Source organism: Stylophora pistillata, chromosome 14 (genome assembly GCF_964205215.1).
Source record: "Stylophora pistillata chromosome 14, jaStyPist1.2, whole genome shotgun sequence".
NCBI lineage: Eukaryota > Metazoa > Cnidaria > Anthozoa > Scleractinia > Pocilloporidae > Stylophora > Stylophora pistillata.
Window position 1 is genome coordinate 2122845 of NC_142532.1, and position 16705 is coordinate 2139549.

The 16705-nt window shown below is 40.4% G+C and overlaps 1 protein-coding gene across 2 annotated transcripts; it reads left to right on the forward strand.

The window, feature by feature from the left end:
- Nucleotides 1–1112: 1112 nt before the first annotated feature.
- LOC111335843 (NFX1-type zinc finger-containing protein 1) lies at nucleotides 1113–14994 on the forward strand. Of its 2 annotated transcripts, none has more exons than XM_022941844.2 (6): nucleotides 1113–1281; nucleotides 5029–6864; nucleotides 7474–10075; nucleotides 10741–11141; nucleotides 12208–12481; nucleotides 13117–14994. In XM_022941844.2, exons 2-6 carry the CDS (start codon nucleotides 5109–5111, stop codon nucleotides 13412–13414), a joined length of 5331 nt encoding a protein of 1776 aa, XP_022797579.2. In that variant the 5' UTR covers nucleotides 1113–1281; nucleotides 5029–5108; the 3' UTR covers nucleotides 13415–14994. The 2 variants fall into 2 exon arrangements, with proteins under 2 accessions (XP_022797579.2, XP_088601824.1); XM_088745698.1 differs by having other exon boundaries at nucleotides 5098–6864.
- Nucleotides 14995–16705: the final 1711 nt, after the last annotated feature.

Sequence of the window (16705 nt, forward strand, 5' to 3'; positions counted from 1 at the left end):
ATCAGCAGGGTAGGTCATTCTGTAAAAAAAAAAACAAGACTGATGCTTTAGAGGCTTATGAAAGGGTCTCGCCATGTCCTTCCACGAGCGATCGATCATTTTTTATTATTATATACAAACGTTTCTTTCGACATATTGTCCTCAAGAAACTACTTACGAGCAAACTGATTCCTTTCCACACATATATCCTCAGACTATTGGTTCTGACTGACTCCCAGATCATGCCACTGAAATTCGATTCGTTTGCGAAATCAACTTTGAACATTCAACCAATCACGAGGAAGGTGCTTTTCTTGGAATTGTTGATATGAAGCTTCGGGGAAGGTTCCGCGAAAAGTGAACGACAGATTCTGTTTTATTTTCCTTGTCTTTTGCGGATGAAGTTCTCCCTTACAGTTCCAAGAGAGGTTCAGGTATGTAGAAATTTTTGATATGTTATGTGGAGAATTGATTACTGTGCACTGTCAAAAGCAACTGACGCAGAACGGCCTTAAGTTACATAAATAGCCGTTTAAAACGTAGGAACATAGTACTGACCGATGTTGGGGTAGATTCTTTTAGTTTTGGTTGTATTTACCGTCATGTAGGCTAGAATTTTATTGCAAAGAATTGTTCTTAAGAGAATAAGAACTTGACTACTCAGAACAGTTTTTTGTACCTGTTATCATCCTACATAACCTATGTGATGTATGTTAGACTGTCAGATAGTTATATCACTGGAGTTCAAATTGGAACAATTACCTGTAATTATGGAGAAAAAAAAATTTTTATTTGCTTATTAGTGCTTTAAATTACAACAGAAATGTAATATATCTTAAAGAGACAATGTGGAATCTATTTAGTAGGTGCCGGTGGAATTTCCTTTTAACAAAATTTAATTTTTATGCCTTTGTTATATGTAAATTTTGGTGAACTCGCTTCTTAACTAAGTTGTTACATTATATGGTCAATTTATCATTTTTTTTAAACGAAGTTTGTTTAGTTGATTTCATTTAATCCACCTAGTCTTGCGTAAGATATTCGTGAGACTTACGCAGTTGTAAAGTTATTTCTTGGTCACATGAATATAATACGATTATCTTGCGTGACGTAAGAATTATCCCACGCGTTCGACCAATCACGAAGAGGATGCTTTTCTCGGAATCGGAGATACGTTTCACAGCGTTTCGCAGAATATAATTCTCCGAAAGATGGTTGCGCTCAAGAGACGTTTACGTCTTTTTCGCCTTATGTTTCTCTCGTGATAGGTGGTGAGCCGAATCTGATATAAGTGAGACTTGGGTATGTATGAATAATAAGTATTACTAAATATTGCAGAATGTAGTGCCAACCCTTAAACGACTGATGCTAAAGGCCTTTAAGAATCCCGAAAATTAGAGTAGATACAAATATATGGACTTTTGTACGTGGTAAAACACTGATTCTTGTCATTGGAATGAATTTCCACAACTCTAGTTCAAGTTAGATTCTAATAAGGAAGTACGTTAACTTCTTAAAAGAAATGAACGTTCCCAAGGAAGCTCTTGAACCACACATTTCCATCCTGAATAATTAGATTCCGAAGTTACTTATTAGATTTAAGTCGTAATACCTACCTTAATCGAAAGATCCTCGACGCTAAAGAAAACAGTACTTCTAAACTTGGAGACTTAAAAATATTTCACTGAGATTATTAAAATCAAAGTGCCAACAACGGGTTGAGAATAATACAAGCGACTTAAGGAATGCGGAAAACTGACAGAGTATCATGTTTACAACCGATCGACGATCGATTCAATCCGGACAACTGAGGGCCTGATTACATGAGCCGGGCTGGCCCGGTTAGCCGGGCTGATTTCTTTTGTTTTCACACTTTGGCGAACACCAAAACAAAAGAAATCAGCCCGGCTAAACTGGCTAGCCCGGCTCATGTAATCAGGCCCTGACAGTAATTTTTGCTACCAAACGAATTAGTTCAAACAACGGACTGAGTATTGTGATTGCAACCGACCGAATGAATGAGTAGAACCCTACGAGTGATGTATGCAACCGAGTGAATGTAAAATGCGTACGAACTAATTTTTGCAACTGACCGAAAACGGTGCACACATCTAACAGCGATGTTTCTAGGTGACCGTAGAAGTCCGTTCAACAAGCCAAATGTTTGCTACTAAACGAGTACGGGCACACAATTTGCGGAGTTCTGTTTACATTTGACAGAAACTGACGTATCAATGTCTACAACAGACCGAGGACAACCAAACAACTGACCGAATAATGTACACAAAAGATCACAAAAGTATGAGAAAAGAATACTTGTTTAGTATCTCTTTAAAACTCAAAACGCTGTTAAACAAAGATTTTTTCGCAACGAAAGATTTGAAATGAACGGTGCGCCATATACTCTGCGCACTTAAAGTGCCAATGACATGATTTTTTTTTCTCGGTTTTTCTTAGCTTGATGCATATAAAAAACAATTCTAACCTTCAATCCAGCGGAAACGTTTTCAAAACTGAATTTTTGCGCTCTAAAAAGTACTATTTTGTAGTAAAAATTGTCTCGGGGTCCGCTGAGACCTAGTTCACGGCCTTCGTGACGTAATTTTGTATACACAAAACACCAAGTTGCGGAACGTGTGGAGGTGAGAGGCGAGTCATTCATTCATTTGAACGAGTGTCACTCTGCTGATTCTATAGATTAAAGAATCACTCTTTTTGCCGCACTGTCATCCATGTTGGTTTCAATAGTTGTACACAACCTGACGTCACGAAAGAAAATCACGTGACGTTTTGGCCGCGCGGAAGAGGGGACAATTTCGTTCGCAGATAGCGGGTGTTTTGAACTAAAAAAAGGGGTTTGAAGACATTTCCGCCCGGATTAAAGGTTAAATTTGTTTTTTATATGCATCAAGCTAAGAAAAACCGAGAAAAAAATTCATGTCATAGGAAATTTAATGCATATTGAAAACCATAATATACATACATGAAAAAATAACGCGTGTCTGATTGGCTTAAAACAAGTGCATTTTCCATGTAATACGAGTGAAAAACTGTTCAAAAGTGCAAATCACGAATAGCGCGCTCGCTCGCATTCTTTTTGATATGTAGAATACAACCTTCTCTGAGAAAACATTCGGAACATAAACAATATTTCAAGAGTCAAAACTGGAAAGTCGCTCACTTTCTTCGAAACTCTTTTTAAATGGATCGAAACACATCTTTCAAACTGTATAGAAACTCATGTAAATATATTTTTTTCCCAACCCATGTAAATATTTTTTTGCCCCATTGTAATTTAGTATTGTATATTTGCTATCATTGTATATTCCGACAGAATAGCCTCGTATAGGGGAGCCGTAATGATAAAGTGCATTGTGTAATGTATTGTGCTAGACTAGATCCTTGGTAAAAGTAGACTGTCCTCTTCCTAAATAACATAGCCGTAAGGCGTTTTTGACAAATGGTCCTTGATAACACATCGAAGTAAATCTCGCTATAAACCTTTCCTTAACATGTCATAAGCAAGAAAGGAAAGCCTTTAAACAGGTCTATCTAAGAAATACCAAGCCATTCGGTGATAGATATGAGCAAATCATGTATTGAACTCTAAAGTGTGATCTTCTTAGCTTGTAAAGATACAGTTTTCTGCAGAAACGATTTTCTGATATCTGGAGAGATCTCTTAATCCTACAAATTTAGGTAAATCATACGTGCTTTTAGACTACTTTTTTTTTTACCTTCAAAAGCACAAGCACTGATGCAAATGTTACTGATCAACGTTGGTTGGTCAGTAAGAGTTCTAAAAGGTTTTTCATTATTTACTTCAGCTTGAAAAGCTCCAAACACAAATAAAAACTTACCTACTAGCCGGCCGAGTGAACGACCAACCGACTTTAATGTTGTAGAGCGTTTTCAAGGCTCGATATTTCAAGCATTTTTAGGTTTAGCTTTTGTTTTATTAAGTCTCGCCTTTTCGCCCCTACGTGCTATTTTGATGAATCTATAGTTTTGATGATTTATTTTTAGTGTGTGCTTGAACTTGGCTCAGCACTTACCGTGCTAGACATTTTAATCCCTTGTTATGGTTGAAGATAACTAGTTTGTTAGGTGGTCATGTTTGAGTTGGTAAAACTGACCTTGAGTTTTACCCACACTGAACATCCTGTTTTGGAAGTTCCCACGGTTAGCTAACCCAAACATGTCTGTGATTTTTGTATTTAATACTGGAGCACTCCTTGCTGAAAGTAGTAGAAATAAGTAGTAGAAATAAGTAGTAGAAATAAGCAGTGGAACAAGAGAGAGAATAAAGAAGAAAATTACAGAGTCTCAGTACTTCTTGTTAATTTGCCAAGCGAGTGGTAAAACCCCTCAACATTAATTTTAAGTCCAAAAAGTCAGTAAGAGTTCTAAAAGGTTTTTCATTATTTACTTCAGCTTGAAAAGCTCCAAACACGACTAAAAACTTACCTACTTTCAGTACTAATGTATTTGCTTCTATACTTTATTGAACAACTATTGATGTATTTGCCAGCTATGCTTCTTTTTATAATTTAACAATATCTAATTATTTAGTTTTTAATTTTCTTTATATATTGTAAATAATGTTTGTTGATGATTGACCCGCCTCGAATAGCAAATTTGCTATCTGCGGGTCAACATAATCTAAATTATTTTGTAAGAAAAAGAAAAAAGAAAAGTGTGAAAAAAAAAAAAAAAAAAAAGAAAAAGTGTGAATAAAGGAAACTACTAGCCGGCCGAGTGAACGACCGACCGACTTTAATTTTAAGTCCAAAACTGACCAATCAGTCTTCACGAACCAGACTCCAAACATTCGAGTGAGAGGTAGGTCTTCACTCGACTCTGATAATGGCTTCTGCTGAGGTTTTCGAAACAGTAGTAATTGTGAGCAACAACAGTCTTTCCCAAGACTACTCTCCACAGGACGATCATACTACACGGTCGAGATTATTCACTTACTCACTAACTTTTGCCACGAGAATTATTAATTACTCCCTCTTTCTTTCTTTTCTTTCTTTCATTTTTTCGAAGCTAGGGAAGTAGTCCTCAGTGATCTTATATTTGTCAAACACTCGATGGTACTGTTCCCCTGACGTCTAGATGGAATAGAAATGAAGAGAACTGTTACAGGGGTAAGAAATCCACGCGTCTCTTTCAATGGACAGCGAATGGAAAGAAATGGCAGCAGAACACGTCATTTACATGAGTTTTCCCGGGAAAGAAGACCCGCAATGGATGGAAATGGGACAGGAAGACATGCACAACGAGAAAGAGGTCCTAATCCCCTCAACTATAAGGCCTTAGAAAAAGTGTGTAATTCAAACTCGACTGATGAGGGAATTTTAGAGCTTTTCAACAAAGCTAAACGGTTTGAAGATCTACTGGAGACATACGCAATACGACCCGATCTGATGAAGCTTGTTATTCGAGCTATTCATATGTGCTGTTCACCAAATGATAAAAAAGAGATTGCTAATAAACTGCTCCGCACAGTGATTAAAACAAATTTTTTACAGTTGCATCTTACCAAGTTTATCAGCCAAATGTCTGATGTCTCAGCGTTCGGTGATAATTACCAGCCTGATGAACTGGTCTTGCTGTTAGCAGAGGTTTTCCTGGAGTTGTTGCAGAGATTTGAACAGGACGTAATTCACTTCATTCCCAATGCCCAACTGAGTGAGACAGTCGGAGATCTGAAGAGTAGAGGACTTCTACAAGACGCAGAGATGTTGGAGAAGAAACTTCAACAAGTCAAGGAGTACAAAAATGACACAAATCGCCGGAAAAAAACTCACCCAGACCAATCTCAGCTAACTCCACCCGAGGATTTTCGCCAGATAAGCGTGATTCCCCAAGCCGCAGATTTAAGACCTTACAGTAAGCCGTTTCTTCGTGAAAACGTTGTAGGTGGAAAGTACTTAAACCAGGAGCATTATTTAGACGTGCAGTTTCGACTTTTAAGAGAAGACTTCATCTTACCTTTACGCAATGGGATAGAACAACTTCAAAAGTCCCACAGTCCGGGAGCAAGTAACGTAAGCCACAGCAAACGTGTACGAAGCGTTCGCGTGTACCATGACGTTACAATAATGTATCCCGTATGCAGCGGAAAAGGTATGGTTTACAGAATCCGGTTCAACTCGTTCCACCCGGATGTAGTTCGCGTGAGATGGGAGAAGAGCAAACTTTTCAAACTGGGCTCTCTCCTTTGTCTTTCATCAGATGAATTTCGCAGTCTTTTATTTGCGACTGTGGAGAATCGAGATTCACGCGACCTTTGTGTTGGCGAGCTTGAAGTACGATTTGAAGACGTCCAGTTCGAAAACCTGAACCGGTTTATTGAGGAAAAAGAGAAGTTTGATATGGTAGAATCCCCGGCGTTCTTTCAAGCCTACAGACATGTTTTGGAAGGTTTACAAGAAATTGAGCCAGGTGGACTTCCCTTTGAAGAACACATTGTACAATGCAACCAAGATGTGGAGCCACCTGAGTATGAAAGCAAAACCAATGGTTTTTTCGACATGAGTGGAATGATAGGAGAAGAAGTGGACTCAACAGCTTCCCAACCAAGTGCTGGTGATGATAGTAGTGAAGATGTCGTGAATATTTACGACTTGGAACTCAATCCAGAAGACCTGGGCTTCAATAAGTCACAGATGAGTGCATTCAAAATGGCACTGACCAAAAAGTTCGCCGTCATTCAAGGACCGCCAGGTACCGGGAAGACGTACGTTGGTCGTAAGATAGCGCGTGTTCTGCTACAGAGCGCCCCTTTGTGGCAGAACGATAGTGAACCGTCACCAATTTTGATGGTGTCGTACACGAACCACGCCTTAGACGATTTCTTGGCTGAACTACCGATGAAAGGTAAGGCTTCAAAAAAGGGGTTGTTATCTTAACTATGTGAACAGTCTTGTGACTTAAAGTCGCTGACAAAGTGCCAAGGACTGAAATTGAGCTTTCGCGAAACGTTACGATGGTTGATTTCACAGTAAAAGGGTAATTTACAATTGAAAGAGGAAAGTTGTCCAGAATTGCGTTACTTTTTCCCTGAAACACTTTATGATTGGTCGAGAAAGCTCAGGCTACCCTTTCAACCATCAGATGCACATTTTAACCAGTTGCAATTGCCTACTTTGAGTTACCAGCAGCTCCTTCTAAAATTTCCTTTGTTCTGATTGGACGTTATGCTACCTCATTCAACCAGGTGACTTACGTATCCGTCGACGCATTCCAATGGGGTAATCAGTACTAGTCACTCTTACCCCTCGCCTTCGTGCGTTTTGATTAATGTATAGCGTTTGTTTTTACTATTGGGTGTTTTTTTTTACCCACTTAATGAAGTCTGCTTTAAGAATAAGATACAAGCATTCTCTTTTAAGAACTGTTTGTGTGTACATAAAGGCATGTAATAAACGCACGTGCCTATATCATAATAATTCCATTTTCTTTGTCTGAATGTCTTGTCATTACTAGGTGTTGTGCGCGTTGGGGGAAAGTGCAGTGAAAAGTTGGAGAGCTGCTCGCTGAAGGCTCGGCGGAATGAAGCTGCTGACAACAAGCAAACTCCATTTCCAATCTACAGTGCAAGAAAACGTGCCCAAGAAGAGATCAAAGAGCTAAACGACGAAGGATCCCTTGATCTTTGTATTGCTGTCCTGAAATGCTCCAGACGAGGAATTCTCGCCTTTGACATTCTGAAGAAATTCATGATGTTTCGTCATGTCAAATGGTTTCACAAACATCGAACCGATAACGATTGTTTGTTGTGTGAATGGTTAGGGCTACAATACAATCGTGAGCGAAACAATACCAAGAACAATGATTATGATGTAAAAATGGAGAGGGTTTTTCAGGCGCAGGAGTCAGCTCGAAACTTCGAAGACAACGAGGAGGAAAGAGAAATTCAACCTTCAAAGGTAGCTATTAGTACAATTGAAGACATAGAAAAACCGATTTGGCTTCGCGGCCATCTTCTTCGAGAGGAAGTCATTAGTGAGGAGAAAAGTAATATTTACAACTTGTCGAGATTGCCGCCATTTGAACGATGGAATCTGTACAGGTTGTGGCTTCAGAGAGCAGAGAAATACTTCATGAGGAAACTTCAGAGCAAACAGCCTGATTACGAAAGAGCATTGGCGCGTAAGTTTGAAGTGATGCTCGAAGAAGACTTTCATGTTCTTCAAAGTGCGAAGATCATTGCAATGACCACCACTTGTGCCGCAAAATACCGCCGCACGCTCCAGCGGATTCGCCCCAAAATTGTAATTGTCGAAGAAGCCGCTGAAGTACTGGAAGCGCACATAATCACTTCACTGACCAAGGATTGCCAACACTTGATTTTGATTGGTGATCACAAGCAACTCAGACCTAAACCGGAAGTCTATGTCTTAGCCAAGAAGTACCATCTGGATGTGTCCCTGTTTGAGCGAATGGTGAATGTCGGACTTCAGTGCGAGACCCTCAACGTCCAGCATCGCATGAGACCTGAAATTTCCGCCTTGATGAAGCACATTTATGACGATCTTGAGAATCACAAGACGGTTGAGAGATATGGAAATATTAAAGGATTAAAGAAGAACATGTTCTTTATCAACCACACTCATTTGGAGAATCCTTGTGAAGATACGTACAGCCACGTGAATGATCACGAGGCTAACTTTCTGGTGGCCTTGTGTCGGTATCTATTACAACAAGGTTACAAATCCCACAAAATTACCCTTTTGACAACTTACACGGGGCAAATGTTTGCCATCAGAGACTGTGTCCAAGCGAAACAAAGGGACGACCTCAGCCAAGTGCGTCTAACGACAGTCGACAACTTTCAAGGCGAAGAAAACGACATAATTCTTCTCTCGCTCGTGCGCAGTAACAAAGAAGACGGGGCTGGGTTCATCAAAATGGAAAACCGCGCATGCGTGGCGCTTTCTCGTGCCAGAAAGGGCTTCTACTGCATTGGAAACTTCGCCCTTCTCTGCAAACACAGTGAAATCTGGAGAAAAATTGTCGACGACCTAAAAGCAAGTGGAAGCTTTGGAGCGTCTCTAATCCTCATCTGTCAAAGCCACAAAGAAGAGATCACAGCAGAAACAGCCGAAGACTTTGAGGGAAAAGCTCCCGAAGGGGGATGTCAGAGTCCCTGTGAAGTGCGCCTGAAATGCGGACATGGTTGCAAACGGTCATGTCACCCAAATGATGTCGATCACTTGGAATATCAGTGTGGAGAGCCGTGCGTCAAGAAAATCGTTGGCTGTGACCACACGTGTTCAAAGCTTTGCTGGCAAAAATGTGATACATACTGTCGAGTGGTGGTTGAGAAGGCTCTGCCATCATGCGGGCATATGACAGCCGTGAAATGCGGCGACGATTTGAAGAAGGTCCAGTGCCAAATACGGTGTGATAAAAAGCTATCCTGTTCCCACCGCTGTCAGAGCAACTGCAGCCAACCTTGCACAAAAAAATGCCAAGAGCTTGTCGAGAGAAAAGATTGGCCTTGTAGTCATGAAGTTAAGGTTGCTTGCTCAGCAACTCCGTCAGATTGCCCAGCCCTTTGTGGGTCCACTTTAGAATGTGGCCACCAGTGCCCTGGGAAGTGTGGCGCATGTCGCATGGGTCGAGTTCATGTCCGATGCAAGCTGAAGTGTAGCCGTGTATTAGTCTGCTCTCATGTCTGCGTGGCGGGTTGCACAAAATCTTGCCCGCCATGCACACTTACTTGCCAAAACCGTTGCAAACATTCAAAATGTGATCTCCAGTGTGGGGTGGCTTGCAAGTCTTGCGCTGAAAAGTGCAACTGGAAATGCCCTCATTTTGAGTGTAGCAAACCGTGTGGCAAATTGTGCAATCGCCCAAGATGTGATAGGCCCTGTAAGAAGTTCCTCAAATGTGCACGTGGAAAGAAACGCCGTCCACATCGCTGTCGAGGTTTGTGTGGAGAAGAGTGCATTTGTGCCGTGTGCATGAATAACGATGGTGACCCAATCACGCAACTATTTTTTGGTGGAGAAGACGAAGTTGGTGCACGTTTTATTCAGCTTCCGGACTGCAAACACATTTTCGCTGTAAAGGATCTTGATTAGTAAGTATGAAGAATTTGCTCGCGTTTTGCCGAAAATGCTGCATTATGATTTGGTAAGCCTCAATAAGCTTTGAACTCACTGTAAGATGTTGTTTTGGAACAAACCGCTGCTATTCTCGTCAATACTACTAAATTCTGAGCCCTGGACCTATCATTGCATTAGACTGATGATTAGCAGGCTATAGTTCGGTGGCTCCCATTCAGTCTTTCAAAGACAATGAAATAAGGTTCATGGTTTGGGTGGAAGAAAACGTAAAGTAGGACAGCACAGGAATTATTAAAACGCCCTTATGAAAGTGAGCTATTTAATCTTCCTTAGCGCCAAAACAAGTTTTGGCGCTAAGGACGATATATTTACCATTTATTTCGCCAAAACTATATCCTGGTTTTGGATCAGAATTTTCTCCTTGGATACAAAAGTTGTATAGACTGGTTGGTTGAGTAAAAGGTCAATTGAGTGGATCAAATAAACGTAGCAGTTACGAGTTGTTACCTCATTGCGAAATAGCATCAGTAACTATCAGCTCAGATGTCAGTAAATAGATGAGAACATCAAAGTCATGTTTTTTGCTGAATTTGTTTATCTGAGATAAATGATTCCGCACGAGAAAAACTTTAACTTTAAAGTTTAATAATAGGAGTATTTTTTAAATCGTATTTTTTAGCTACATGGACATGCCCAATAACGGCGAAGATAACCGTCATGTGATTCAACTGAAAACTTGTCCTCGTTGCAAGACTGTGATCAGAAGGAGCCTGCGATACGGTAATGTTATTAAACAGCAGCTGCTCGACATTGAGAAAGTGAAGGCCAAGGTCAACGGAAATCAAGTTGAGATCGAAACGACGAGAAGAGATTTAGAAGAACGTTTGGAAAATTTACTGGCAAGCTTTGCGACTGAGGTGGCGAAGAAGGAGTGGAACGCATTGATGAAACGTGTCAACAAGATATCCAACTCCTTAGTGGCAGCTGTTGTCACAAATCAGGTGATGCTGATGGAGCGATTTCTCGAGATAAACCGGAAGCTCAAAGCAAGACGTCTTCACAACAAAATTCAATCGGAAGGTATGTTTGCAGCTATCTTTTTCGTTTGGCGCGTTAGTCTCCTTGTATTTAAAAGAATCCCGGGAGATGGGCCTCTTTTGTGAGAGGGAGGGGAGTATGAATGATTGAAGCTATGCACTCTGACACGAGGGGCTGTCACGCAGAATGTCAGCTTGAGCATCTATCAAGATGGCCAATTTAAATAGTCAATTCAGCTGATAAAACCTATTATAACCCACCCATTAATTTTTGCGCGATTTTATTGGTTACTTTACGTCATGTGGTGCAAAATCACAGGACAGTTATCACGCAATAACCCCGTCAGCGTCGATATTTGTCGTCCGATTTTTCCGTGAAAAAAAACATAGTCAACACAAGAGTTTCAACTTTTCCGTTCTCCTATTTACATGGAAGGAAACCAAACTCGATGTGTTTTTTTGCTTGCTTGCGTCAATCACGCGCATTCGCCATCAGATCACCACTGGCTTTGTTACTGTGTTTACGCGCAGTTTAATTTCGACGTGAAAATTAATGGGAGGGTTATAAAATAAATAAACCCCGTTCTGGCTTGCTGGTATGTCGGCTGATAATGTCCTTGGCTGAGAGATTGTCCTCAAAATTTCATATTTGCCCTCGAAGCTTCACTTCTCGGCCAAATATTCATTTTTCGGACAATCTCTCGGCCGCGGACATTATCAGCCGACATTCCAGCCGCTCGAAGGGGTTTATTTGCTAAATATCTCGCACTATCCCCTTCCGTTCTCCAACCATCGTAGCGTCACAGTTTCTCTTAAAACGTAACCCCTAATTCTTAACTTGGCTATGAAAGCTTTCCCTCTTTCCTTCCCTCCCTTACTGATCATACATCGCTGACTGTAACACCTCTCAAGTGAAGATGAATGTTTTGAACTTTAGGCTTGAGTCAGTAATAAGATGTCCAAAAAGGAAACTTAGGTTGATAATGGGACGGGGGGGGGGTGCTTTTGACGGCTGAGGGTTTGACTCTGTTTACCTATTATCCTTCTTTGATTAAAGACTACTATGACAGATCATGACAGTCTACCCCTTTTTGTAATATATTGGTTAGGTTTGACTTTTCAAGAGGAGTTGGAATACTTAAAAAAACGTGCAATGTCCGAAACAGTCACAGAGAGAGAGCTGTACGACATAAACGTGGAATGTACAAGGATTAATCTGCGATTCGAGCTGTGTCTTCTGAAACACAGCATTACAAAACTCAACTTGACGCTGATGGAATCGCATGGTAGCCTTTTGAAAGATATGCAAGATGAGCTGTCCAGCGGTAAACTTATACAAACCCAGAGGCTTGACGAACTACTAGAAATGTTGTCCGGAATCAGGTGAGTTATCTAATGATAATTTTCGTTTTTAAAGCAACCATAGCAGACATAACGTGACTCCTTCTCCCCACCCACTCACCCAGGAGTATTAAAAGACATCGACAAACTATCAGGGAAGCCTGACGAAATGGCTGAGGTAACTGTAATGAAGTGGCATTCAAACGAATGGGAGGAGTAGAAATTTTTCTATTTTCTTCTGTAGACAGCTTTAGACCACTTCTACACCAGATACGAACGAAAGCAAGCATCTCTGATTTCCTTTCTATTTAATTGGCTACTAGAGAAAAATTGAGTAGATATTTTATTTTCGCACTAAATGCAAACTTTTTCAAATCTTTTGGAAAAACATGCGAAAAGTCATATGCCTTTTCCCGTTTTCGCACTTTTTTTTTTATAAATCCCTCAATTGTTCTGGCTATCTTCTCATTTGGTTAAGTCACCTGTAGGCAGCGTAATCCCGAGTTGTTACTAAGGTGATGTCGTGAGGTGCGATTTGTTTCGACTGCGTTTGGTGCAAGAAACTCAGTCTTGAAATCTGTGACTTGCAAGGTACAGCAAAGTCGTAAAAACTAAAAATAACGACAGTGATGACAAAGATGGTGAAAATAAATCAATGTCCTCTTTGTTCATTACAGAAAAGCGTACCCATGTCTTTCGCCATTAACGCCAGAAGAGAGACAAGAGATTGTGTCTGCCATGGGCTTTAAACAAGGTCATTGGTTCAAATGTCCAAACGGACATCCCTACACCATAGGGGAGTGTGGTGGCGCCATGGAGAAAAGCACGTGCAATGAATGCGGAGCTGTGATTGGTGGAGCACAACACAGACTTGAAGACGGAAATCAAGTAGCTACTGAGATGGATGGTGCAAGACACCCGGCCTGGTCTGAACAGGCGAACATGGACAATTATATGATGGTGGATGAGGCGTAGAAAGGTTTAAACTGAGTTTTAAACATAATTAATTATACCTTCAGTAGACTCTTTTGGCAGTGTAACATGAGAGGCTAAACTAAACCAACCATAATTTGTTGCTTTACGTCTCGCGTGCGTAGCGTAGGGCAAACGTTAAAAATACGATATAGGTTTGCAACAATTAGTTTGATTTCAAAGCTCGTGGGTACCTAATTTGACTAGGAACGTACTAAGACGTTTTTTTCAAAGCGAGTAGTCGTGTATTCTTTTTGGTGGTCTAACATTAAGTGTTACATTTTTTCCCTGTGCACATAAAAGCACAGTGCAGGCTGTAGCTGAATCAAAACGATCGCCACAAAACGCACAAGCAGAAAGCGAGTGGTGTGTTCTTACGAATGACGAGCACAGCGGTTAAACGTCGAGCATGCGCAAGGGGATCAATTCTGGCTAGCCGCTCGCCAATTTCCCGCGCAAATTTCAAAGAATAAACATAAGAAAAAACCTCTGTCTCGCAAAATAAGTGAAAGAAAATTGGAATGTTCATTGAAATCTACAACAACAACAACAACAACAATAAATTTAATTATTCAACCACGTTATCGTCTAAGAGCACAAGCGCTTGTTCAAAATACGAACGTGCCAAAACGAACGCGTAAAAAAAGATTTAAATATATAATCTATAATCTAAACAGACTAGGAGAAGTCGTGGCTGTGAAAAAGTGCTCGATGCGGGTTGCAGAGCGTTTCGATAGCGGTTATAAATTTTAATGACAGGAAGATCGTTTCACCGTTACTCTGAGTTTCACGCAGCTTGCGGTGCGATCGTCAGACGGTCTAACGATCGCAGTGCAAGCTGCGTGAAACTCAGAGTAACGGTGAAACGATCTTCCTGTCATTAATTTATAACCGCTAATCTATAATCTATGTACACATGAATAAAAATAATTCTAAAAATAACAAAAAAACATTAAAGATATAAATATTACCGCTGAATTGATCTTAGCTTAGACTCAAAAAACATTATCGGCCAGCTTGACATCTACTGCAGGCTTATTCTATAGTTGAGCGCACATATAAGTAACAGAGTTCCTCATAAAATTAAGATTAAATTTGGGAACGCAAAGCTGGTCAAAGACTGACACCATTTCTTAGAAAGGAAACAAAAGTAGAGGAAGAAAAAAAATCAAGACTCAGGATTCTGTTTGGAACTTCACCAAAAACATTATTCGCTTTTAAATCACCGTGCCTCGGTGATTTACCTAGACATAACAACATTCGCTCATGCGCAATCGTTTGACCGCTGTGTTGTTGTAACGCGATGTCTAATGTTGGTCTTTTTTGCATTTCAAAAAATAAATACTTTTCCTGATTGCAAATAGCTTTCATAGGGGGTGTAGTTGATTATAATCTCTTAATTTGTACACTGCTTTGTTCGAGCCGGATCAGTTCAAATCTAACCGAAACTCAAATATACTGAGAGGCTTTCGAGATAAACATCAGCGCAGTGCGTGAAGATCATGTCGAAATATAAATATCAGGAACTATTGAATCATTCGATAGGTTTTCTACAATAAAACATATATTATTTTTTCCCCTGACGAGTTTTATAGAAGTTTCTGCTTTCCATTTGTCATATCTGGTCTCAAAGAACATTTCAAGAAAATACTCTCTGATTAGTGTAAGAAAATAATATTCTTGGCTTTTACTTCCTTGAAAAATCGAATATTAGACATTAGTGTCCAATTTTAGACACTAGTGTCCGATCTCAGACACCAGAGTCCGATTTTAGACACTAGTGTTCGAGTTTGGACACTAGAGGGTGATGTTTAGCACCGGTGTCCGATTTTGGACACCACTGTCCAATTTTAGACAGTAGTGTCTGATTTTAGAAAGTAGTGTTTCCTTTGAGACACTAATGTCCGACTTTAGACACTAGATAATTTGGATATATCAACAAAGTTGAAGTGGCAAATTGGCCACCGTAACGATTACAAAAGCTGACGTTTCGAGCGTTAGCCCTTCGTCGGAGCGAAGAGAGGAATTGTGGGTTGTGTGTGCTTTTAAAGGCAGAGAATGGAGCTACGTTATTGGTGGGAACATGGCAACGAGAAAAACAAGAATAAACTAGTGGAATGAAAAGCGTTCGTTGATCCCTGTGGGATTTAGACTGCCGGTTTGAAAGATGAGCTTTTGTTCAAGATTTTTACGGCTTTCCGTGCTACCTAAGTGTAAGGAAAGACCGCAGATTGCCATATGTTGCTTACAATGATTAGGTAAATTAAAATGTCTAGCGACTAGTTTCGATGTGTCCTTGTCATTTCTTTCCACGTCTCGAAGATGTTCTCGGAATCGGTCACCCAGTCTTCTGCCTGTTTCGCCGATGTATATCTTTTTGCAATAAGTGCAAGTTATGCAATAGATTACATTGGCGGAGGTGCACGTGAAGTGATCGGTGATCTTAATGGATCGTTTAGGTCCCGATATTTTATCAGTGTTGTGAATGAAAGGACACGTTTTGCATCGTGCACGAGCGCATTTAAGTGCCTGGTTGGTCATTAGTCTGAAAAGAACTTCTGACCAAAAAATTGCCTATGTTTTTGTCGCGTTTGAATGAAATGAGCGGAGGCTGCGAAGAGATAGTGCTTGTCTCTGGATCGTTTTGAAGTAATTTAAAGTTTTTAAGAATGATGGATTTAACTGAGTGGTTGTGAGGGTGAAACGTGAGAGTGAATGGAATGCGGTCGGAATCTTCCTTATTCGACGTTTGTAGTGCTGAATGTCGATCAATAAGTTGGGCGCGGTGGTAACCCGCTTGAACGATAGAAACAGGGTAACCACGTTTATCGAAAAACTGGCACATTGACTCTGATTTGTGGTGGAAATCAGAGAAGACTAGGTGACCGATTCCGAGAACACCTTCGAGATGTGGAAAGGAATGACAAGGACACATCGAAACCAGTCGCTAGACATTTTAATTTACCTTATCATTCTAAGCAACATATGGCAATCTGCGGTCTTTCCTTACACTTAGGTAGCACGGAAAGCCGTAAAAATCTTGCACAAAAGCTCATCTTTCAAACCGGCATTCTAAATCCCACAGGGATCAACGAACGCTTTTCATTCCACTAATTTATTCTTGTTTTTCTCGTTGCCATGTTCCCACCAATAACGTAGCTCCATTTTCTGCCTTTAAAAGCACACACAACCCACAATTCCTCTATTCGCTCCGACGAAGGGCTCACGCTCGAAACGTCAGCTTTTGTAACCGTTACGGTGGCCAATTTACCATTTCAACTTTGTTGATATATC